General features: G+C 47.4%; 1 protein-coding gene across 1 annotated transcript; it reads right to left on the reverse strand.

Moving 5' to 3' along the window:
* Window positions 1-324: 324 nt before the first annotated feature.
* On the reverse strand, window positions 325-23239 carry CLEC19A (C-type lectin domain containing 19A). Its single transcript, XM_059898640.1, has 5 exons — window positions 23152-23239; window positions 11400-11565; window positions 5495-5588; window positions 1681-1813; window positions 325-404 (listed from the first exon to the last, which is right to left on the reverse strand). The coding sequence occupies exons 1-5, from the start codon at window positions 23237-23239 to the stop codon at window positions 325-327; spliced, it is 561 nt and encodes a 186-aa protein (XP_059754623.1).
* Window positions 23240-25589: the final 2350 nt, after the last annotated feature.

Genomic DNA, 25589 nt, shown 5'->3' on the forward strand with positions numbered 1-25589 from the left:
TATGCCAAAGAGATTGCTTCAAGAATGGGCATGTGCCTTGAGCCAGGCCAGTGAGATTCAACTCTGAATCTAGAACAACCCCTGGACTTTTATTACTTGGACCAATAAATCCACCATCCTTTATTTATCAAGCCAGCTGAGTTGGTTTTCCTGTCACTCGTCACCAAGTGATCACTCTGTATCTTAAGATTTGCTTGTATAAAATCTCTGTCTGGGAGATTTGTCTCCTCTGTGTGTTTTACATTTATTGAGTGTCGACTTTACATTAGGTACATCTACAAGTCGATGCTGGAGTTGGGCTTGCTCTGAGAGGGCGAGACTGGATCAGTGAATGGTCAGAGCTGCGATCTTGCAGACAAAGGGGAACTTTCGGCTGCAGGTGTTATCATTCCATGACCTCAGAGCTGTGATGGGAAAAAGCAGAGACTCTGCGTGAAGGTCCATCCACCACAGTAAAAGTAACCCCGCCATCCCACCAGAGTAAAAGTCCTCTCCCGTAGGCCTGGTGTCTACACTGGCATTCCTTTCTTGCTGATGCTTAATGAGGCTGCTGTCCAGCCTTACTCTCTCATAAGGCTAGTGTTGACTTGCCACTGTGGAGGAGCAGGACAAGCCTCACCCAGAGGCTTGGCCCAGCTCCGGCTCCCAGGATAGGAAGTCACTGTTCCACGCCTCCCTCCCCTAATCAGAAAAAGAAAAAGGAGTGAAGTAGGAGTGGCAGCAGTTCAGCACTTGGATCTGGAGTAGATAAAGGTTTGAAACCCAGCTCCATATCTGCTTGCTGGACAAACTTGAATAAGTCACTTAACTTCTCTGAGTCTTGATTTCTTCATCTGCAAAATGGAAATATTAATAGTTTTTACTTCTTAAGGTTGGTGTGAGCAGTGACGTTGTCGTTCACGATGATGGTGGTGATTGCTGATACCACGTGCAAACCATTGCAGTCACTTTATGTCTCTTATCTTCTTTTTCCTTCACATCAACCCTGTGAGTTGTGTCATTAGCCCCATTTTGCAGATGAAGAATCTGAGGCACCAAGAGGTTAAGGCACTTACTTTGGGCCACACAATTCATAAGTGGTTGAGCTGGGGTTCAGACAAGGACATTCAACTCCAGAGTCCATGCTCCTACCACTGTGCTGTATCAACTATATCTCCTTCAATGCTCAGAACAGCCCTGGGGGTAGCAACGATTATTAAATCCATTTTGCAGAAGAGAAAAGGGAATCTCAGGGAGAATAAGTAATTGCCTGCAAGGACACAGAACTAGAAAGCAACAGGGCCAGTACTTGTACCCATCTGGGTGCTCTTTTCCCTACTACACCTGGGCACTCCTCCAGGCATCCCTTCGTTCTAATGTCCAGGAGCACGAGCCGCCTCTGGTGCATTGGGGAGATGACATAAAAGCACCATCCTTTGGTCTCTATACAAGTTTCTTTCTTTTTTTCATGCTTCTATCTCTAATGTCTTTCCATCCAAATCACAGTTTGCATGTCAACAACGCACCATTAAACATTGTTTAAAATGCATCCGCCATAGGGAACTGCCACGCCCCTAACACCCCCCCACCCCCCAGTGACCTCTGGTCACTCTCCAAGGTGTTGAATAATTCACAGTTTCCTGGCTATCCCTGGCACCTCCCCAGCACCCCTGCAAGAGCCCTGGTCTCAAGGGCACCCACCGCTGGTGGGTCGGTACCATATTTGCACGCAATCCTCCTCTTCTGGGTCCGCATGGATGCCATCGTCTGGCTGGCTCCCATCCCAGTAGCTATAGTCATAGGATGAGCCGTCTGTCCATTCAAACTGCCCTTCCTGGGGGGTTGCACCCAGAGGAAAGGAAGCAAGCCAAGGAGAGAAAGATCAGGCATTTGAGCCAGCTCCAGCTTGGGGTAACATTCTAATGCCTCCATATCTAACAGTGCAGAAGCCCTCACTTTTATCTGATATACTATTATTAACCACCATTACTGAAACTGAGCAGGACCCTACAGGGCCCTCCCAGGTACAAAAGCCCCTCCATGTCCCCTGCCTCTTGTTTGCAGAAAAGCTATAGTCTCCCAGCCCCTCCCTGAGTCACAAAAAAGCAGGCTCAAACAGTTAATGATTAGGACAATAGAGTCACAGAATCTTTAGTTCCTTCCTGAAAGATATAGATCACAGTGTCCTATGCACATTCGTGAGTTGTTTTGCAGATATTATGACTGCCACCAGAGGGAAAAAGCTAACTGCATGATGACCAGACTGCAGCCATGACATAAGCTGCTCCATCTTGAGCAGCGCTGAATCTATGGCTAGCTCAGTGCCAAGAACTGGCCTCAAGGAAGTGAGAACAAACTGACCCTGGAGTTGAAGATTATGCTTAAAACAATCAAGATGGTGCTGATCCGACCACCGCATGACCAGTTTCAAGGTGATTGTTGGAGCTGGCTGTGCTGTTCTGCTCATAGCCCCCCTGCCTGTGCACCCCTGAAACTCCCCTTTAAAACCTTTGTCTCCTAACCAGCAACTGGGAGACGGTTTTGGGGATGCTAGTCCGTCATCTCCCCAGGTTGCCGGCTTCTGGAATAAAGCATCTTTCTTGTTCTACCAACCCTGTCTCTCGAACATTGTCTTCTGAGCAACGAGCAGCCAAACTTGAGTTTGGTTCTGGCTCTGGCTGGTAATATTACTAGCTGCCGTTTGTTGAGGGCTTATTATGTACCATGCCAGGTGTGCTTTACTCATTTTATCCTCACCATCCTGCAAAGCAGGCGTTGTCATCTCCATTTTACAGATGAGAAAACTGAGACTCAGATTAGTCTACCCAAATTCACAGTTAATAAAGCATTAGTGCTAGGATTCAAACCCGGGTCTATCTGACTCTAGTACTCAAGACCCTAACTACCATATTAAAAAAAAAATTTTTTTTTTACCAGTGGGTGGGAGTCACGCTTCATCTCTTTTCTTTCTGTCCAAATAGTGTGTATTTTTCTTGCCTCCTGTGGAACTAGTCTGCCCAATTACAAGAAAAGTCCTGCTGGGAATTTGACTGGTGTTGCAATAAATGTGCAAATTAACTATGGAAAGAACTACTTCTTTGCAATGTCCTGGAACAAAAGTCATTTCTCCATTTATTCAAGTTTTTAGAGAAGTGTCTCCCAAAGCACTGATGATTTTGGAGGCCATGTCATATAATGGAAACTGCATGCTCCTTCTGGGAGAGAGACTAGAGCCTAGGATTCCAGCTCCACCCACTTCCTAGCTCTGCAATCTGGACAAGTTACTTAACTTCTCTGAGCCTCAGTTTCCACAGCTATAAAATAGAGCTAATATTTCCCTCAGAGAATTATTGAGAGAATTGAATGAATTAAAAGCATTAAGAGACTTAGCTAGTGCCTGGCACGTGGTGCCTAGGCTTGAAAAGAAAAATATAAAAACAAGTCCTTTTACTGTATCATTTGTTATTATTATTCTTAGGTCTTGTTATACAAGTTCCTTAACTCTAAGTATATTCATAAGCCAATTTTAAAGTTACTATTATAATGGGACATTTTGGGTTTTTTAATGTTACAACTTCTATACAAGTTTTTGCCAGATGAATTCTATTGATTTTTTATTTTTTATTTTTATTTTTATTTTTTTTAAAGGAATTCCTTTATTTTTATTATTTATTTATTTATTCATTTATTTTTGGCTGTGTTGGGTCTTCGTTTCTGTGCGAGGGCTTTCTCTAGTTGTGGCAAGCGGGGGCCACTCTTCATCGTGTTGCGCGGGCCTCTCACTGTCGCGGCCTCTCTTGTTGCGGAGCACAGGTTCCAGACGCGCAGGCTCAGCAGTTGTGGCTCACGGGCCTAGTTGCTCCGCGGCATGTGGGCTTCTCCCAGACCAGGGCTCGAACCCGCGCCCCCTGCATCGCCAGGCAGAGTCTCAACCACTGCGCCACCAGGGAAGCCCAATTCTATTGATTTTTTAAAATATCTATACTGAGTCTGGCCACTATTGATACTTCTGCTACTTTTTTTTTTTTTAATATTTGTTTATTTGGCTGCACCAGGTCTTAGTTGTGGCACGCGGGATCTTCATTGCGGCATGCAGGATCTTTAGTTGTGGCATGCAGAATCTTTTAGCTGTGGCATGCAGGCTTTTAGTTGTACCATACATGCGGGATCTAGTTCCCTGACCAGGGATCGAAACCCAGGCCCCCTGCATTGGGAGCGCGGAGTCTTAGCCACTGGACCACCAGGGAAGTCCCACTTCTGCTACTTTGATAGCAACTTCGACCACCCTTAATGAGCTCTCACAGTGTGCCGAGCACAGGCTAAGTCCTTTACACACCTTGGCCCATTTACTTTTTACAACCAGGCACTATTATTGTCATCCCATTTTACAGCTGAGGAAACTGAAGCTCACAGATGCAAAAAAAAAAAAAAAAAAAAAGTCCCAAAGTCACCTACTATCCAGTAAGTGGCAGAACAGGAGCTGGAACTGGAACCCTATCTGAGGCAGGGCTGGAGGCATACATGCAGGAGAGATGCTCAGGATACGACTTGTCCACGGAAAGCGTGGAGACCAAATCTCCAGGTGGAGTGTGCCGTGATATTGCCAGGTATGCGATCTGGCCCAAGCCAGCCTCTTGGGCCTTATTCTCCACCGTTATTCCACTCACCCCTGCGCCGTTCTGCATCCCAGACACACTAGTCTTTAATGTCCTTGAGTGTGCCGTGATCTCTCCCACCTCAGGACCTTTGCCCATGCTGTGCCCTCCTCTACCTGGAATGCTCTTCCTCTGGCTGATTCCTATTTATCCACTAGACGTTAGCTTAAATATCTCTTACCCAGGGAGGCTGTGGCAGCTGTAGACGTGCACTGCTCAGAGCTCCTTCAGGAGGACCAGCTGAGGGAGCGTGGCTGACTGAAAGCCCCTTGGACCCAGCACTGCATTCACAGTGAGACAGTGCTTCCTCCAGGTTGTTCCCAGTTAGTGACTTAGCATGTCAGGGGTACTAGTGCTGGCTTGCTCCTGCCCAATGTGGGACTCCTGGAATGGGCATCCTTTGCCTGGGGACACCCCACTGGCTTAGCCAAGAATTTCCAGGGTGAGCTGTGATCTAAGGCTCTCCCCGCTCAGCCATTCCCTCCCCCTCTTCTTTCACAGGGCTCAGACCCACATCATGGCCTGAAGGTCTTCCCTGCCTCTTCAACCCTCCCCTCTTTTTTCCTTCACAAATGTCTTCCCTCAAAAGCCTCTTACCCATCCAATCACGTTTTTGTGTCTGTTTTTTGGAGAACCCAAACCTAAACAGAGGCCATCCCTGGCCATCCAATATGTTCCCATAATACCCTCTTTCACAACGATTATCATATTCTAACTGGGGCATCATCGTGTCTGATCTCTCTGTGTGCTGGGCACACAGCAGTGACCTGGCACACAGGTTCCACGTGAAAGGCTGGTTAAGTCAAAATGGAATCTTGGCTGGAACTTCCAAAAGGGCTTGATGGTCAGCACTTCCTCACCTGCCTGTGATCGTGAAGCCCTGTCCAGATGTCAGCTGGGATCCCAGGAACGCAGCTGTTCACGAGGTCATACACAAAGACATTCTCCTCCCAGCTGCGAAGGTAAGAAAGCCGGTAGCCTGTTACTCATTGCCTCTTGCCATAGGATTGAGTTGAAAATGGACAGAAGTCCTTGTTAGCCCTCCCAGACCAAAGTAAACAGAGGATGTGATGCAGTCCTGCTTTCTCCTTTTCCTTTTTTAACTAAGGCACCCATATGGGCTGTCCTCTCAGGGGCATCGCTGGATTTGGTCCAAAAGCAGGACTCAGCACTGTTACTCATCCTAGAAATGTAAAAACACTAGCAAACAAGGTGGATTATATTGAAGAGACAAAGAAAGGAGCTGACTTTGCATTGTACACATCAAATAACGAAAATCTCCACTGGGTGTTTTTGCTCTTTCTCAAAAGCCCCCCTTACGGCGCCAGTCCTTACATAGCCTCCTCTCTCCTAATCCTTCCTCACAGAACATCTTCAAAATCTTTTGTTTTGCTGGAAAATTCAGCTCGAGGTTTGAACCTGCAGAGCCGACTCAGCAAAACCAAATCCTGCAATTATCAATCCACCCTCTTCAGCAGGTATCTTAGGCCATTCAGGCTGCTACAACAAAATGCCACATACTGGGTGGCTTATGAACTACAGGAATTTATTTCTCACAGTTCTGGAGGCTGGGAAATGAAAGATCAGGGTGCCAGCATGGTCAGGTGAGGGCCCCTTCTGGGTGCAGACTTCATGCCGTGCCCTCACATGGCAGAAGGGGGCAGGGGAGCTCTGTGGGGCCTCTTTTATAAGGGCACTAACCTTATTGATCAGGGCTTCACCCTCAGAACTTAAGCATTTCCCCAAGGCCCCATCTCCTAATACCATCACATTGGGCATTAGGATTTCAACATATGAATCTTGGGGGCACACAAACATTCAAACCATAGCAGAAGGCATTGGTGTCTTCTTGGGGGATTTTCACCTCCTATTTCAAAGAGCTTATAAAGTAATTCACCCAACAAAAGAAATTGATGGAGGACCCTGGAGGCAGTCTGCTGCCAAAAACAACAGAGAAATAGGGATGGATGAATGGATAGATAGACAGATAGATAGATAGATAGGAACACAGATTTTTTTCTTCAGGTCATTAAAATGTTTCTTGAGCACTGATTTCATGCCAGGTACTATGCCGAATGTTTTATATACATGAACTCATTTCATCCTCGCATCAAACAGGCACAGCGGCAGACGCTACAGGTTACCTACCTCACAGTCATTCCTAATCCTTTTGCCCGTTGCCTACAATCAAATTTAGGAAGGCCAGATTTCACTTTCTCAGCCTCCTTTGCAGCTAACATTGGCCATCTGACCAAGCTCAGCCAATTAGATGTATGGGGGAATTGGCGGAGGACGTCTTGGAAATATTCTCCTCCCCTATAAATGGAGAGTGGTGTGTGGAAAAGGCCCCAGTTTCCACCACTGCCTTCCTTCCTGGGGCTGTAGCTGTGTGTGGACATGATACTTGGAGCTGCTGCATTGGAGGCCCTGGAGGGGGGCCGAGGTAACCGCTCACCTAGTGCCCCAATATCCATGAGCCTGGGAAACATCATTTGCAGGGATGAGAAGGGTGGGCATGGGATGTGACAGAAAACGAACAAATAACAGGCACAGTTCACAGACCCAGAGGGACAGATTCCACTGGACAAGGGATTCCACATTTTTGGCTTCCACATGACACTAAAAGGTGAACATTGGTGTGTTGAAGAAATCATTACAAAGTAATAATAATCAGCCCCAGCCCTAACAAACACCTAACAAATAACTCACTTCAAAACAGGACTATGTTGAGGTACCCTTTACGTTACAACGGTGTATATCTGCTCCCATTGGCGTCTTCTAAATCAGGGGTCTCCAACCCCCGGGCCGTGGGCCAGTAGCAGTCCGCTGCCTGTTAGGAACCGGGCCGCACAGCAGGAGGTGAGCGGCGGGCCAGCGAGCAAAGCTTCATCTGCCGCCCCCCATTGCTCCCCATCGCCTGCATTACCGCCTGAACCATCACCCCCGCAACCCCTGCCCTGGTCCATGGAAAAACTGTCTTCCACGAAACTGGTCCCTGGTGCCAAAAAGGTTGGAGGCTGCTGTTCTAAATGACCGCTCTCTACAGGCTGCCACCTTGTCTAGAACACCCACCAATAGATTTCCTTTTGCTTGAGGCGTTGGTGGCAAGTCAAAGCACACATATCTACTCTCCTTAATTTTGTGTTTGTGGAAGACATTCTTAGTCCATCCCAGAAGCACTCAGAATTCTGGCTCTCAGAATCCTTCTCAACACAGTGCTCTAGGCAGTCACATGCTGGGGATTGCTAAACAAATATTGTTATGAACTGAATGTTAGTCCCCTGCCCCACAATTCATATGTTGAAATCCCAACCCCTAATGTGATGGTGTTAGGAGGTGGGGCCCTTGGGGGTGATTAGTTCATGAAGGTGGAGCCCTGTGAATGGGACTAGTGCCCTTAGAAAAGAGGCCCCAGAGAGATCCCTTGCCCCTTCTGCCATGTGAGGACACAGCATGAAGATGACCATCTGCAAACCAGGGAGTGAGCCCTCACCAGAACCTGACCATGATGGAGCCCTGATCTTGGACTCCAGCCTCTAGAACGGTGAGAAATAGATTTCTATTGTCTATCAGCCACCCAGTCTGTGATATTTTTTTATAGCAGCCTAAATGGACTAAGACAGATATTATTAGAGGCAATGGAAAGGAAAGAGGGCGGGTGAGTCAAGGCTTACTTGCCCTCAGAAAGATGACCTGACGTGCTCACGCTAAGTAAGCACTGACCTCTTGAGACACCCATAATTATAATTAATAAAAATAATAACAGCTCCCACCATGGAGCACTGAGTTACCCAAACACTTGTGTAAGAACTTCAGATCCATTTTTATCTCCTCTAAAGCCCCTCAACCTTAAAGTCAGTGTGACTACTTCTCTTTCCCCGCTGAGGACTCTGGCTCAGAGAGTTTATGGGACTTGGGCGAGGTCGCCCATGTAGGAAGTGATGGAGTGGGGACTAGCCTAGGGCTGACTGACTCTAATGCCCTCAATCAATGCACATAACATTGCACAGGTTTCTTCCTTTAGAACATCTGCTGCCCCCATTCCCTAAGCTTCCCAAGCCTTCAAGATCCTGATCCAGGACCAGTTATTCCAGGAAACCTTCCATGAGCACCCTCTATCCAATTCTTGCCCACCTGTAGCACAAAGTTTCCAGGCTCCCCAGGGCAGGCTGGTTGGTTTAGTTTTCTATTTCTGATGGGCTGGTCTCCCCAAAGAGAGAGACCAACATGGACCCACACGACGCCTTTTTTCTATTTGACATCTTATCTCACACCATCACCAGGCTCTATTCAATGCCGATGTTCCAAGACAATGTGTTCTGTCTAATAGCAGAGTGGTAGATTTCTGGGGACAAAGTGCTCTCCAGTCCAATGGGTCTTTGCCATTGGTCCTACCCAGCTAGGCACTGGCATCCCCAAGTGCCCCTCTCATGCACAATTCGGGGTGTCCTACATCAACTGCTGAAGATGCATGGTGAGGGGTCATCTGGGGATGACCAGGCATTTTAGCACTAGTGCCATCTTTGTTCAGCGGCACCTACTCAGGAAACTATTTCAATATTTTATTGCATTTTCCCCATATCTGGTCAAAATAACTGGGGGATAGAAAGGCCCAAGGTGCTACTGCAAGTAGTAAGGAGCAGAGATCAAATGAACTTAATTCAACTGTCACTTGAAGCAAAGATGGAAATTATTAGGTAAGCTGAAAGTATGAAAACCTTAAACTTTAATCAGACGCTCCATGAACATAAGTTGATAGTGTGCTTAATTATGAAGGAAAAGAACAAAATTACAAAGCATGAAAAAATGCCAGAATTAGAAAATTGGATTGTGTCTCAAAGACAAGATGTAATTAGAGATTTTATAATATTGTCTAGCTTTATGGGAAATGAACTTACAACAGATGAATGCGTTGTGCAAATTCAACTTTTCTACATGTTTTTGGGAAAGTATTATATACCAAAGTGGAAAACTACCTGTATAAGAGGGGAAATGCTGGTATAACATTTGGGAAACATTAGTGTAAGAGAGAAAAAGAGGGATGTCAGGACTTGAGAAGAGAGGAAGGAGGTAAGTTCAGGCAGAAAAGAACAGGATCTGGGTCAGGGGCTGTTGGAAAACCCCTGAATTTGCCTGGAATCCTTTCTAATGCCTATTAAACCAAGGGGTAGATTACATGCACCGTGAGGCAGGCTGAGCCGTCCTTCCTGTGGACTGGCCAAAGGGAAATCTTCATTTGGAATCACTTTTAAATTTACTCTTTATTGCATATATTTCATTTTCCTCTATAGGTTGGTTATTTTTGAGAACTTATTTTATCCATCTTTATAAGTGCCAGTCACGTGCTGTGCTCTGTAGCACAGGGGATTTGACCCCCGAAGATCGCCTTTCCCAGGCTTCCATGTCAGCTGCCCTCCATGTGATGGGAAGCACTGATGGGAAGGATGGGAGGGAGAGAGAAGCCAGGGTATTTCTTTCCCTCTCTGCCTGGGGAGGTGTTGGCAGGGGCTGCCTGCCTTCTGTGGCTCCAGCTCCCATAGGACTGGCCCGCCCTCCAGTTAGGGGTGGAGTTGGCTTCCTGCTGGAGTGAGTCTCTAGATACACTACTGCTTCTTTAAGTTCTCAGAGTCCATCACTTGTGTATGCATGAAATTCTCTCTGTGTTAAATGTCTGTAGTGGTTCCTGTTTTCCTGGTCAGACCCTGACTACCTCACTATATTCTTCAACACCACCAAGGATGCAGTGGGTGCTCAATAAATCTGCTGAATGAGTTGATGCAAGGATTCAAGGCTTCTTTGGAAACAAAGATTGAGGACCCCTTCCCCACTCTTAACAAAACTCAGTGACTCTAAAGCATAAAGAACCAACCGTCATTCTAACTTCAAGTCTCTGAGGTTCTTGAAAAATGAGGTAAGATTGTAAATTTGTAGTTTAGTGGCAATGGAACACATCACACCTGGCTTCAAAGAACCCACAAATCAGCAAGGAAGACAGATGTGAAAAGAAGTCACTAAAGTGATGAAGAAAGTGCTCCTGGAGAGGTGGGTGGTGAGTGCAGTCAGGTGCCATCGAGTCAGGGGTGACTTCGGTGGAAAGATGGTAGAGCTGAGTCTGGAAGGTTAAGGAAGTGTCTCCCTGGAGGAGAAGATAGGGACGGGAATTCCCAGTGGAGGGAACAGAATGTGCAAAGAATGCAGGCGTAAATGGCCTGGACCACTTTGGAGGACTTCGAGATGGTGAGCATGGCTGGGGCTTAGGAGGCATGGAGGAACACTGAAGGAGGCCTTGGTGGGTGGGCTATGGAACCCAACTGCTCAGGTTCAAATCCCAGCTCCACCACTTTATAGCAAGTTACCTTCTTGGAGCCTCAGGTTCCGTATCTGTGAAATGAGGATACTTACCTAACATGGTTTGCGGGAACTTGATGCTTATAAACTCTTAGCAAATAAATGTCAGTTATCATGTCCTATGTTATGTTCTTTACATACATATTATGTGAGTTATATCATAGGGTCAAACCCCCCGTGATACAGAACAGGGCACAGCACAAGATTGGCACTTATAAAAATGGACCTTCCAGCCTGCTGTTTGCTACCCTTGCTAAATGCTTTGTCCTCTACTGCCAAGGCCAGTTTCAATGAGAAATTGGGCTGAATAAAAGCTGAAATTACCAAAGAGAAACGCCAGTGGGACACACCATTCTCCACACCCCTTTCCAAAGGGGGTGCTTGTTTGGGCTGCAGAAGACAGAGGAGTCCACTCACCTGTGGATGGAGGCCAGTTTGGCGGACTTCCTGCCGATGGAGAACTCAGAGCAGTAGAAGTCAGCCTCAGCCCAGGTCTTATTGAGAGGGAAAAATCTATAGCAGTGGCCTTTGAACTCCATCCAGAACAGTGGGCACAGGGAAGCCTGGGGCAGCTCTGGCATGGCTGGGGGCAGAGAGAATACGGATTGGGAAGAAGATTGGCCGTGCAAACGTTGATGCTACAGCTTATGACATCTTTATAAGCATGAAAGTAAAAAGTGTCGCCTTATGATTAACGCATACCTAAAGTTTACAAAATAATAAAAGTAATATGTGCTCATTACAGAATCCTTGGAAAACGTTACTACATTAGAGTGTTTTTCTTCTTGTCATGTTGAATGCAAAGATTTTTTAAAAATGCAGTTGTGTTATATTGACCATACACCCCTCTCAGTATTCTGATTTCTAAAAATTAAGAGTATAAGCATTTCCCCTCATGTCATTATAAATTTTTGTAAACATTGTTTCAAATAGCTCTTTAATATTCCCGAGTGGCCCCCCTAGAGTTTATTTAATCATTCCCCAATTTTGGGATAATTAGATTGTTTTCTCTTTTTAAAAAACAATTAGAAATAATTCTGAGATGAAAAGCCTTGTGCATAAACTTTTGCAGCATTTCTGATGATTTTCTGGGGATAGATTTTTAAGGCTTTGATACAATTTGCTAAAGTTGCCTCCTGAAAGCAATTTATGCTCCCACGGTGATGTCTGAGAGTGCCCATCTCACAGCGCCCTTGCCTGCGCTGAGTGTTACCACTTTAATGGCAATCTTTGCAAATTTTATAAGCAAAAAAATGGTATCTTATTTCAGTCTGCACTTCTGGGCTCTCTGGCCAAGGTGTATATTTCCCTACTGTAGTCAAGACTATTTATATCTTTAGCCCGTGGAACTACTGGGGTTCAGGATGTGTTCTTAATTCTGAAAAGGGACAAACAAAAACCCCATGTTTGAGACACTAAAGTTCTCCAAAGTCTCAGCCCCTCTGGAGGCCTCTTAGCATGTACTTTTTTTGGAAACCACGATTGAAGATGACTGACTGGGGGAGAAATGCATGCTGAGAACCTGCCTGGAACTCAGTTGGATGGCTCATCTGTGAGAGCAGGCACCGGGCAGCGGTGAAATTGTTAGACTGGGGTGCAGAAGCCCGGGTCCCAGCTCCAGCTCTGCACCTGACATGCCATGTGATGCTGGCACATTCCTTCCCTTCTCAGCTGTCCGACTGGAAGATCTTTGGGGTCCCTTTTGTGATGCCCAGGGGTGTGAAATCTTGCCTTCAAAGCCCCTGTAATAGCTGGCTGAGCTCATGAATAAGGAAGTAGTGGACCACCTTTACTGAGCATTTATGATGTGTCAAGCATGTAGAGGGAAACTGAGACTTAGACAGGTTAAGTGACTTGCCCAAGATCATCCTGCTGGTAGTAGGCAGAGTAGGGATTTGAACCCAGGCCTCCTGACACCAAAGTCTTTGATTTTAAAATCCACATGATACTTCATCATGGGAAACCAATAGGGCTGAGGATGGTTAATCATGTGTTAGCCTCTACTTCATCAGGTTGCTAAGCCAACTAATTGGGTCAAATAAAGTCTCTGAGTGCTTGGCATGTAGGGATGCTCCCTAATAGTATGATTATTAACGATTAGCTCAGGGTTTCATCACTGAGGTTAATGGGCTTCAGGGGTCCAGTGAATCCCTTGAAATTAAATGCAAAATCAAAAGTTCGTATGCATGTATGTGCACACATACGCATCTATATGAATTTTTCTGGGGAAGGAAAGGGACAGTTGCTTTAGTCAATAGAGCTATGCTGGGACTTCCCTGGTGGTCCAGTGGTTGAGAATCTGCCTTGCAATGCAGGGGATGAGGGTTCGATCCCTGGTCGGGGAACTAAGATCCCACATGCCGCGGGGCAACTAAGCCCGCGTGCCACAACGAAAGATCCCACATGCCACAATGAAGATCCCGCATACCGCAACTAAGACCTGACGCAGCCAAATAAATAAATAGATAGAATTTATTTTAAATAAATAAATAAAGCTTTAAAAAAATAATAGAGCTATGCTAAGCAGGCAGCTTCCATCTGGGCTACCTGTACCTGATGAGAGCCGTTGGGCTTCCCTGTTTGATCAGAACCAGCCCTTCCCCCACCCTAGGCAGCTGCACTGGTCAGTCCTGGCTTGTCCCACCTCTCCCCACCAGTCCCGGCCAACTGTCTTTCAGTGTGTGCCAGTATCCAAACTGGAGCCAGCTGATTCAGAATTTGCTCTCTTAATCCTCCCTTACCTGGCAAAGGGAGAGAACTCTTGCTTATGGAGTTAGGGGGCTCAGGACCTCGGCCCTTCCCTGCCCCTCCCCGGACTTCGGTCTCCTCCTTTCTCAGGTGAGAGCATTGGTCTAGGAGGACATTGCCTCCATGCTGAGAGGGCTGAAGGACCCCTTGTGACGCTGGGCGTTGCTGAGCTCCCTGTGGGGACTTTTGCCCATTCCTTCCACACAGAGAGATCCGGCTGAATCATTCCCAGGGGTCTGCTTTTGGAGCAGTTCCCCCTTTGCATGGATGAGAAGCAGCAAATCACTTCCATCTGCTTTCCACCCATCACTTGTAACCAAGGACACTCATTGGTGAGAGCGTGGCCACGTCTGTCCCGGTGTTGGCTGGAATAGTTAGCCCAAGAGTATGATATTTGCTGGTGCTAAACCACCTTCCCCACTCTCACCCATCCTATAATTATTTTGCACCCTAACTATTCATATTAGAGATGGAAGTAAGGGATGTAACCACCCCAGTTTGTCCAGGACTGTCCCAGTTCTAAATCTGAAAGTGCCACATCCCAGGCCCCCCTTAGTCGATCACCCTGGAGCACTGGTTCTCAACCAGGGGTGATTCTGATTCTCAGGGGACATTAAACAATGCCTGGAGACATTCTTGGTTGTCAAAAATAGAAGTGGTGGTGCTATTAGCATCCAGTGGATAGAAGCCAGAAATGCTGCTAAACATCCTACAATGACCAGGGCATCCCCACAGCAAAGGGTTTTCTGACCCCAAATGTCAATAGAATCCTCTCCCTACGTGGAAGGCAGAACTCCAAAATGTAAAATAACCCCACAGGGCAGCAACACAAAACATCACAGCAAACGTCCACATTTCTCAGCCTACCTGTAGTTTCTTTAACAAAAATTAAGCCACACAATCGATTAGAAGTAGACTTTGTGTTATTTTTCTAATTTTGGAGTTAAAATATATAACTATTATAAACCCATGGCTTAAAAGCCCCGGGGCATTGCTAGAACACTGTGTTTAAATTTAATGGTACAGACTTCACCAAAGGATGCTGCAGAGGCGAAGTCTTGCATTTCCTCCCTGAGTTTGGGATGAAGCTGACAAACTTCTTCGTCATCTCTCTGACAGGGAGGATTGCCCCCTCCCCACTCGGCGAATCCTTTCCTGTAAGGTGGGACTCTTCACGGGTCTCCTCTCTGTGAAAGAGTCCGAGTCTCATCACTCCCTCCCCGGTGTGGATGTGAAGCCCGAGCTTCTGTATTAGGGAGGCTGACACCACACCCAGTGCTCTGCCGCGCATGTGCCCACTGCGTTGGTTTCCACCTCTAACTTTGTTTCCCGCCCCTGGTCGCCCTCCTCACTTTCTTGGAAGCCCAGCTTAATTTTCAAACGATGTTTGTAAAGTTTATCTGTATTTCTGGATGTCTATAGTGGAGACGTTTTCTGTTCTCTAATTTACCATAACGTCTGATCTGGAAGTTTCCACCCTCATTGTCCTCTATCTCTTTTTCTTTTCCTTCACTTAAAAAAAATTAAAATTTTTATTTTCAAATAAATTTAGATTTACAGAAAAGTTGCAAAAATATTATACAGAGTCCCTGAATAACCTTCATCCAATTTCCCCTGATGTTAACATCTTACATTCCCACAGTATATTTGTCATAACTAAGAAATTAATATGGGTACATACTCTTCAGTAAACTACAGGCTTTATTCAGATTTCACCAGTTTTTTCTTTTTCTGTTCCCAAGATTCAACCTAGGATACCCCATTACATTTGCTCTACCTTTGTGATTTATTTGATATCAAATATTATAGTATAGCTGTCTTGATTAAAGCTACTGTTCCTTTCTTTCCCCAGAAAAATGCACACAGATGTGTACACACACACACACACACACACGCACACACACACACACACACACACGGCATGCGGGCTCTTAGTTCCAGACCAGGGATCAAACCCGTGCCCCCTGCAGTGGAAGCGTGGAGTCTTAACCACTGGACTGCCCGGGAAGTCCCATACACACACAGTTTTGATTAGACAAAACTGACAAGAATTGGCTGGAACTGACCAGAATTGTCTAGCATTGTTGGATATTTGCCCCAAATCATCTTTACCTCCTCTCTTTCCCTCTACGCACATCCAATCAATTTTTAAGTCTTGTTTATTCCATCTCCCAGCACCTCTCCAATTCCTTTCTTTCTTTCTTTCTTTTCTTCCCTCCTCCCTTCCTTCTTTTCTTCTTTCCTTCCAGTCTTCCTTCCTCCCTCCCTCTCCCTCCCCCACTTCTGTCTCTGTCTCTGTCTCTCCTTCCACATTCTTCCTCCCCCTGTCATCTCTCAGAGACCTCCTCAATCGCCACCTGGCTGTTCTTCCTGCCTTATCTCACCTTCCAAATCCAGAGGCATCCTTCCAACACCCTCATCTCATCTCACCAAAGCCCTCCAGGAGTGCCCATCACCCTTGGGAACAGGGCTCCCACCTGCCCCTGCAGCTTGTTCCCTGTCGCTCACAACATGCTCCAGATTTGCTTCAGCTCCTGCCATTTCTCAAAGCGTGTCCAGATCTTTGCAGATACTTCCCTCAGCCTGTCTTCGGCCAATTCGAGTTTCTTCTTTGAGTCTCAGCCACATGGTGGCTTCTTTAGGGAAGACGAGGTAGGAGCCTCTCTAAGAGCTCCTAGAGCCCCTCACCCCTCCTTTCACACATCCCCGTAAATTCTTGTTCAGTCTGGCCTCCCCCTGCACAAGGTCTGCTGGGATCGTCCCTCTCTCCAGTGCCTGGCACATAGTAGGTGTGCAATAACTAGTTTTGAATGACTAAATGCATGCTAGGGAATCAAGTGCTGCTTCTTTGGGTCCACTGCCCCTTTTGGGGGACGGTGGTGAGAAGGGTGTGGGCACTGCCCACGTGCCCTGATGCCTCCAACCTGGTGTATCTTGACTCTAGGATGGCGTGCCGGGACTTTTCTAACTCAGCACCGAAGGCAGTTGACTGAGCCTGGTTTTCCGGATTACTTAGCGCAGTGACTGCTGCGAGGAGCTGTATCGGAGTCACCAGGGAGCTCGTTAGCAACGGAGAATCTCAGCCCCCACCTTCCCGCCCTTCTCCCCACTCCTGGTCCCTTTGATTGTCTCCACTGAGCAAGTGGTGGTTATGGATGCCTGGGGTGAAACATACCAGAAAATGGGGCTGTGACAGGTCACTGCTCAATTACTCCCCTTTCCACCTGGGCAGGCAAAGGCCTTTAATTGGGAGGACCTGGGAGGCAAAAAGGAGCCACTCGCTTGCACTGGGATGATAATGAACTCCACCCTGCCTGGCAACCCCCTACCTCCTTTACCTCTGGGATTTTAGAAACAAGGATTAGAAGGATCTTAGAGGACTTTCTTTTTTTCTTTCTTCTTTTAAAAAAAAATTTATTTATTTATTGGTCTGTGCTAGGTCTTAGTTGCAGCATGCAGGCTCTTAGTTGCAGCACACAGGATCTAGGTTCCCCTAACCAGAGATCGAACCCGGGCCCCCTGCATTGGGAGCGTGGAGTCTTAATCGCTGGACCACCAGGGAAGTCCCTTAAAGGACTTTCATCAACGTGGAACCCAGAGTAGCCTTTGCTAATTTGTGTCTCTCTGGGGAAAAGATCTCTATAGCTTTATAGCTTGACACTCAGGTAGTGATGGTGACATTATAACCAGGGCCAACCCTACTGAGCTTCCGTCTGAGCCAGGCGTTGTGTCAGGTGCTTTGTACATATCAATTCATTTAGTCTTCGTACATCCTACAAGGTAGGTGCCACGATCATCCCCCTTTATAGATGAAGAAACCAAAACACAGAAAGGTTGAGTAACTTGCCTGAGGTCACCCAGCTCCTAAGTGGCAGAGCTGGGTTTTCAAGCCAGGCTGTGTGGATCCAGACCTAATTTAGAGATTCCTGCTGCATTTAAGCCCATTTCCTTTTGTCTCCATCTTGATGGTCTGGTTCTTTATTCATCCCCTTATTCATTCAACAAGTCTTATTTGAGCACCTACTTGGTCTCAGGTAGTTGGCTATGTGCTGGAGATACTGTGGCACACTACACAGAGGTGACCTCTGACCTCATGGATCTTACACTCTCTGGAGGCTGACATTAAGAAAAATAAGCACAGAAATAAAATGTCATTAATATGCAATTAATATGGATTTGTGTCATGCAGGCAAAAACTTGAGGGAGCAGCGCTCAAATTATTTTGGAAACTGGTCATTTGTTTGTCCCTTTTCTCTCCCTAGTTGAACTGGTGGCCACCCCAACCCTGCCTTCAGGGTGTCCACTGGTGATTATGACAGGACACAAGAGTGAGTCCCCTTCTGGATGGGGAAAATAAAGGTGTTGCCACAGGAGCACCTAAAAGTGGCACATAACCCAGATTTGGAGATCCAGGAGGCTTCCTGGAGCGGGTGATGTGAGACCCCCACTGAGACCTGAAGGATGAGGAAGAGTCAGAGGAAGAGTGTTTCAAGTGGCGGGCACAGCATGTGCAAAGGCCCAGAGGTATAAGAGAGAAGGGAGCATTTGGAGAATTGCAGAAGGTTCAACCTGGCTGGGAATTTGAGAGAGGGATGAGGCTGGAGGTGACGGAGGGGAGGGGTGGAAGTGGGGGAGGGATACACAAAGAAGCTTGTTGCTCTGGAAACCGAGGCCAAACTACATGGTATTTTACTTCAATTAGCAGCACCAAAGGCCCCCAGGGTCTCCCAGCTGGGGTGGGAGTCAAAGCCTTTGGAAGCTCTGAGCTTGTTAAGGAAAGAGGACATGCCATCGGAGTTCAGGACTTGTTTTTTTAATCTCTCTCTTTTTAAAAGAATAAATTGTCACCTTCCCACACGATCTGGCTGCTCGCTCCCCTGGCCCCAGTCCAGCCGCCCACAAACACACTACCCTGCTGCCTCCTGCCCAGATCAGCCTTGAGAGCCAGCTGGGAGTGGAGGGGGAGGCTCTGGGGGCCACATTGGCGGCCTCCCCACCCCCCGTCACTACTGGGCCCCAGATGTCCCAGGGGGTCGGAAGTGTCTCCCAGTGTCTGGGAAGGCGGCCACTGGGAGGGCTCAGTCACCTTCATTGCCTGCTGTCTCCCTGGTCCACACATCCCACCCTCAGTGGGCCCTTCCCAGTGAGCCCTGGCTCTGGGGTGCAGAACTGCTGGTCCCAGGCCTCTCATGCCTCAGCTTTGCTTTCCCTCCTTCCAGGCTGCTCTTGTGGTCACATGATACAAAGGAGACAGCACTGGGTGATTTTTTATATTGCTCATAACAGTGGCCATTCATTGCGTGGTTAATATAACCGTCGAGACCAAACTGGGAGGGGTATCTGTATCATCCCCATTTTATAGGTGCAGAAACTGAGGCTCAAAGATGTTAAGTCACTCGCTCCCACAGCTAGCAAGTGGCAGTGTCAGGATGAGATTAAAGTCTGATGGACTTGAAAATTCCTAAGCACTATAGTGCCTCCAGAAAACATCTTTTTCTGGTCTTGGTTTTCTCATTTGGCAAGACAAATATATTAAACACCCAATTTAACAGCATTATGGACTGAATGTTTGTGTGCCCCCCTCCAGTTCATATGTTGAAGCCCTACCCCCCAGTGTGATGGTATTTGGAGCTGGGGCCTTCAGGAAATTAGGGCTACATGATGTCATAAGGGTGGACCCCCATGATGGGGTTAGTGCCATTAGGAGAAGAAGAGAGACCAGAGCTCTCCTTTCTGTGGCCATTTGCAAGCCAGGAAAAGAGCTATCACCAGGAACTGAATTGGTCAACACCTTAATTTCGGAGTTCCCAGGCTTTAGAACTGTGAGAAATAAATTCCTGTGGTTTAAGCCTCCCAGTCTATGGTATTTTGTGACAGCAGCCTGAGATAACTAAGACCAACATAATTAAGTAATAATTCAATGTTTCCTGGGTGCTTATTTGGCTTGAGGTCTGTGCCCTCAAGTTGCTCACAGTCTGGAGGGAGGAATGCATAGCACACATGGCAATGAGTCCTCATATACTAAGGGACATTCTAGAAATATGCAGAGGGCTCTGTGACCATAGAGGAGGGGTAGGGAATGGGTTAGAGTGTCCAGGTGGGGGTACTCTAGGATCTGACTCTATGATACAGACTGGAGGGTGGGGAAGGGTGTACTCTAGGAAGTAGGGACACCCAGTTGCCCAAGCCTCTGTGCTCCAGCCTCAGAGCTTAGACTCTGGAGTTAGATGACTCCAGTTAGAAACTCACCTCTTTGTGCCTCAGTTTCCTCATCTGTAAAGTGGGCATGATGATAGTGCCTACTTCACAGGGAAGCCAGTGCCTGGCTTATAGTAGGTGTTCTAGTAAACATGAGCTATTACAACAGAAACAGCCTGGGCCCTGGAATAATCCTGGTGCTGAGTGCACAATGCCAGTTTCTTGGAGGGGAGAGGAAGAGGCTACGGAACTTGACTGATCCTCCCTTCCCACCCCTGAAGCCCTGCAGAAGCAGGCCCTGAGCACCAAAACGCTTTGCTAGAATTTCCTTTGCTGTGGAAAGTTCTTGGGCTCAGGAACCAGGGAAAGGAAACTTTTTTAAGGTTATGGTTATGGTTGAAGAATCATAACAGCAAATATTTATGTAGCTTTTACCAGGTGCCAGGCCCTCTTTTAAGCACTTAATATTTGTTAATCCACGTAAACAAAGTGATCAAAGCCAGGTTCGGAGAAGGGTTTTAGGAAAAGGATCTAGTCTGGCTAAATCCTTCCTAGTCTCTCAGAAGTGTCTAAAGGTTTGTTTCCAAAGCAGATCTAAGGGTATGGCTGGGTTGCACTATTTGCGTATATTTGCATGTTCATGAAAGGTCCAGAGCAGTGGGATGAAGGATGGAATGACCCTGTTCTGTTTTGTACCTAAAGGCTCCGGATGCAGGAGAGGAAGAAGAACCAGGCCCACTTTCAGTAAGGAGGGCTATGGTTGTGCGCCCACCTTCATGGTCTGCAAGGGCTCACCAAGACCCCAGATAAGGCTTCCCTAGTCACACATCAACACGCACACTCACACGCACACACACACCCACTTGACTCACGCACACACACTTAATTCACACGTTCTCTTCTGCATTGAAATCACTTTCCTCCAGCAGATTTATCCACTCAGGCTTGAACTGGGCTTTCTGCTGGACTGGATGGATGATGACCTTGGCCAGATTATTTGGCCTCTGTAGGCCTCAGTTTCCACAGCTGTATTGTGGAAGGATTGGGCCAAGTGGATTTCCGGGACCCTTCCTTCCAACTCCAACTCTGAGGTCTCCAAAGTTGCTGGGTTGGAAGGGATCTCAGTCTCCTCATCTGTAGAGTGGGACTGAGGCATGGGGCTAGATGTCTGGAAGTTCCTTTTTGAAGGCATTTTGTCACAGCAGAAAACTGTGTCTCCTGGTCAATTCTGTCTTAACAGCAACAACCACAGTGGCAGAAGTAGTAAGGTAATAAGCCATTTTTCAAGTGCTTTCTATGTGCTAAGTGCTTCACTTGCATGATCTCATTGAAGATTCCCCAAAACATTTGATGGACACCACTATCATCCTCACTTTCCACAGGAGGAAACTTGAAGCTCAGAGAAAGATCCCATGGTCACAAGCTAGTGAGAGAGAGAGGACTCCCCATCGCTCCCACTCTCAAACGCAGCCTCAGGACTTTCCTCTTATGCTGGGCAGAAAGGCAAGATCTTGGAACACGCAAATATCTTTCAAGGATATTTTGTCCAACTTCTCTCCTGCTCACCCATTGCACGGATGAGGATATTGAGGCACAAGAGCAAGCAGGCAAAGACAATGTTATGGACTGAATGTTTGTGTGCCCCCCAGATTCCAATGTTGAAGCCCCAACACCCAATGTGATGGTGTTTTCATGGGGTCTCTGGGAGGTGATTAGGGTTAGATGGAGTCATGGGGCCCCCATGATGGGATTAGTGCCCTTATAAGAAGAGGAAGAGAGACCAGAGCACTCTCTCTCTCCTCCATGTGGCTACTTGCAAGCCGGGAAGAGGGCCGTCACCAGGTAACAGATCAGGTGGCATCTTGATCTTGGACTTGTAGCTTCCAGAACTCTTCCTGTTGTTGAAGCCACCCAGTCTGCGGTATTTTGTTATGGCAGCCCGAGCTAATACAGACACTCAGAGAGTTTATGGCAGACCAGAGCCCCTGATGCTTGCCCAAATGAACTGACCACCCTTTATCTCCCATCACTAGGGTTACCAGATTTAAAAAAAAAAGAATTCCCAGTTAAATTTGAATTTCAGATAAATAAGAAATAATTTTTAGCATAAGGTATGTCCCATGCAATATTTGAGACACTTACAGTAAAAAATGGTTTATTGTTTATCTGAAATTCAAATTCACCTGGACATCAGGTATTTTATCTTGCAATCTTATCACCCCACTATTTAAATTCCCCTCAACACTGTAACTGCCCAATAACATGGCTTTATGGGGATCTTACGGATGTTTTATTACAGTGTTAGTTTTATTTTAATGGGGATAGAAATAGTATCTCTGCCACAGAGTTATTGTGAGGATTAAATAAATCCATATGTAAAAAGTGCTTAAAACAGTGCCTGGCATATAGTGAGGGCTACAAAAGTATCAATTGTTGTTATTGGTATTATTATTATTATAGTTTTTAAACCATGTTTGGAAAGAACCCTCCTGGTAGAGGTGACAGGCAAGATCCTCCACCTTGAAGGGACTGAAGGACTTGGGACTCTTCCTACCCCAGAGTCAGCACCCTAGCCTCCCTGTTGCAAGGGTGAAGAAATTGAGCTCATTTGAAGCCCCGTGTCCTCCAAGTGGGACACTGGGAGGTCACATGCCCGAGGCTGATGGACCCCAATCCCTGGGGACACAGAATATCCGCAGAGCTGGGTGTCACTGGGCCAGGCCGCCAGGGAGGTCACTAGAGGGACTATGTCCTCCTGCCTGCCCAGCCCCCTGGGAACAGCTGTCACAGCCAAGGTGGGAGTGGGGAGCCCAGATGCCAAATCCCTAACAAAAATACCATCTTCAGATCTCCCTGTGGTGCCAGGCACTTTCCCCAGATTATCTCATCTCCCTTGCACAGTAGCCCCAGAGGGTGCCATTGTGACCACCGTTTTCTGAAGGAAACTGAGGCTCAGAGAGGTTAAGAAACTTGTGCCAGGTCATACAGCTTTTAAGATGCAAAGCTGGGATTTATCACCAGGTCTCTGCGTCTGGCCCTAGCACAGTGCCCATGAGCTGGAGGGAGAGGAGCTGGAGGGGCTGACAGGAGGCTCAGCTTGGCCCCCCCAACATTCCTTGGGTCGGGCAGGCCTGCAGGCCAGGCGGCGAGGCCTCACTGACGGCTCAAGCATTTTCGGGGTGTCCTCCTCTCCACCTGTTCCCAGCCCTGGCCCCGTGCTCACCTGGGCTGATATTGATGTCCGTTTGCGGAAAGGCCTGTGCGGAGAGGAGGGTCAGGACGGCTGCGGCCCACAGTCCCCACCTCTGCATCCTGGGCCCCGAGAAAGCCACCTCGCGGCCTGAGCAGAGGAGAGAGGCCCTGCCGTGGGAGCTCGGGTCCGGACGGCTCTCCTGCCCAGAGCTCAGGAGGACTGGGTAGACCCCAGTCTCCTCCCCCGCCCCTCCCCTGACTCCTGTTTCCTCCCTGCACGGCCGCGGGCAGCTCAGAGTGACAGCCTGAAAGCTGCCCCTGGCCGGCCCCCTTCAGAGAACTCAGAGGAAGCACAGCCCAGCTTCCGAGCCACCGAGTGGCCTTGGGCACGTGCTTGCTTCCCTTGAGACTCTGTAAGATGGGACAATAGCAGCGCGCACATCCCAGCCTGGCACAGCAGATAAAGCATCTCGGAGCCCTAGGAGGAAAGAGTACCAGAAGGTAAAAATACAAGTCAGCATCTAGGGCAGAGGTCTTTGGGCCAAAGCCAGCTCACCTGTGGATGTGATTTGTTGGGTCCATGCTGTGCTTTAAAATTTCTAAAAATTCGTTGTCAGGGTGTAAGATCAGGAGATTTCAAGTATAAGTCGAGATTTCTGCCTCTGCTGAGACTCTGAAGATCTGAGAAGACTTAGGCCTCCTTTGCACATGGGCACAATTACGCGGCGCTGAGAAAGGGCTCCCCCTGCAGGCGGGGCCCCAGCGCTTCGGCTCAGCGGGGCCCCAACGTGTCGGCCCAGCTCCGAGGGCACTGGATTCCCCGCAGCGAGGAGGAAGGGCAGGCGCCTCACCTCCTGCAGGGTCTCTTGGAGGTTAAAGGATGTGCCGGTAGAAGGTTCTCGACACAGAGGAAGTGTTCACCAAAAAGAAGCAAACGTTATCATTAGTGTACAGTTCTAGCGTGTTCAAACTTAAAATAGATCCGCTGGTGTTTCATTGGAATCTCACTGCATTTACGAATTGATACCTCTAAAAATCAGTCTTTGTGTATCCTCTGCCTCGCTGAGCCTCACTTTCCTCCTTTATAAAATAGGGGATAATAACAGTACCTACCTCACAAAGATTAAATGTAATAATTTGTAATACTTAGCATAGAAGCTGGCAAGTAGTAGGTGTTGAATACCTGACGGCAAGTTTTTGCTGTGATTGTCACTGATCCAGTGCAGGTCTTTTCCTGGCTTTCCCTGCACACTCCGTCCTTCCTCTCCCGAAATGCTCAGCCAGGTGCCCTGACACTTCGTGTGGCTGGCATTCACCAGGGCTCAAGCGTGCCCCAGTCGCTCACTTTCTCTCTGGAACACCTGCCGCTGTGCCTGTGAGGAATAAAACTCGTGCCCACGCAGCGTGTTTTGCCGGCCCACACGGGGCTGAAAGCCTGCCAAGGCCTGACTCAGGCTACGAGCACAGCCCAGGCCCAGTTTCAGCCATGGCATAACTCATGTCTACCCGTTGTCTCAAAGCTTCGTGCTGATGCACCCCAGAGCATGCACATTTATTTATAAATGACATACGTTTATTATATAAGTGATGTGCATCGTGTCTGTTATAAAAAAGCCCTCCCCCAAATTGACTTTTTAAAAAAGTTGATACAAACTATAAAAATGGAAGAAAGTTGGAAGGCTCTCTCCCCACTCCCCATCATCTGGTGTGCTGACTGTACATCAGAGGCCCCTGTTGTCATGGAAATCAAACACCCTCTGTGTGAATGAACCAGGGGGAAAAGGAGGGTCGTCAGACGCAGGCCGCTGGAAATGCTTTTGGAAAGTGGAGGAGCCTTTGACTTGGCAAATAAACCTCCTAAATGATCTGCGTTGATAATACAATACGTGATGGCTGGAGGTTTTGGTAAGTTGGTTCATGCCCCCTCTCTGGATGGAAACATGTAAAGTGTTTGTGACACGCTCATTCCCAAGTGTGGTCCACGGACCAGCAGCAGCGGCATCTCCTCGGAGCTCGTTAAAAATGCAGAACCTCAGGCCCCACCCCAGGCCTGCTGAATCGGAATCTGCATTTTGACTAGATCCCCAGGGAGTCATATGTACATTAATGTTATGAAGCATTGTTCTAGACAGGGGTAGGCAAACTTTCTAAAAAATTCTATTTTTTAAGAAAAATTGTTGGTATTTAAGGCGTACAACATGATGATGTGATATACATATACATAGTGAAAGGATACCACAGTCAAACTAATTAACATATTACCTCCTCGAAGGGTTACTTTTTGTGTGTGGTGAGTGCACCTGAAATCTACTCCTTAGGAAATTTCCAGTGTTCAGTACAGTGTGAGGAACTATAATCATTATGCTGTACCTTAGATCTCTAGACTTATTCATCCTACATAACAGCAACTTTAAATTTTTTTCTGTAAAGAGCCGGATAGTAGTGGCTTTGCAGGCCACATGGTCTCTG

Source organism: Balaenoptera ricei, chromosome 15, assembly GCF_028023285.1.
Source record: "Balaenoptera ricei isolate mBalRic1 chromosome 15, mBalRic1.hap2, whole genome shotgun sequence".
In the NCBI taxonomy this organism is placed as follows: Eukaryota; Metazoa; Chordata; class Mammalia; order Artiodactyla; family Balaenopteridae; genus Balaenoptera; species Balaenoptera ricei.

Bases quoted from the DNA above. Each gene is read 5' to 3' on its own strand.
- CLEC19A (XM_059898640.1), bottom strand. From the start codon at position 23,239: ATGCAGAGGTGGGGACTGTGGGCCGCAGCCGTCCTGACCCTCCTCTCC. The intron at 5,589-11,399 runs GTGAGTGGACTC...TTACCTTCGCAG, and splicing joins AAACTGGCCTCCATCCACAG to CTGGGAGGAGAATGTCTTTG. The intron at 405-1,680 runs GTGGGTGCCCTT...TTCCCATCACAG, and splicing joins ATGGTACCGACCCACCAGCG to CTCTGAGGTCATGGAATGAT.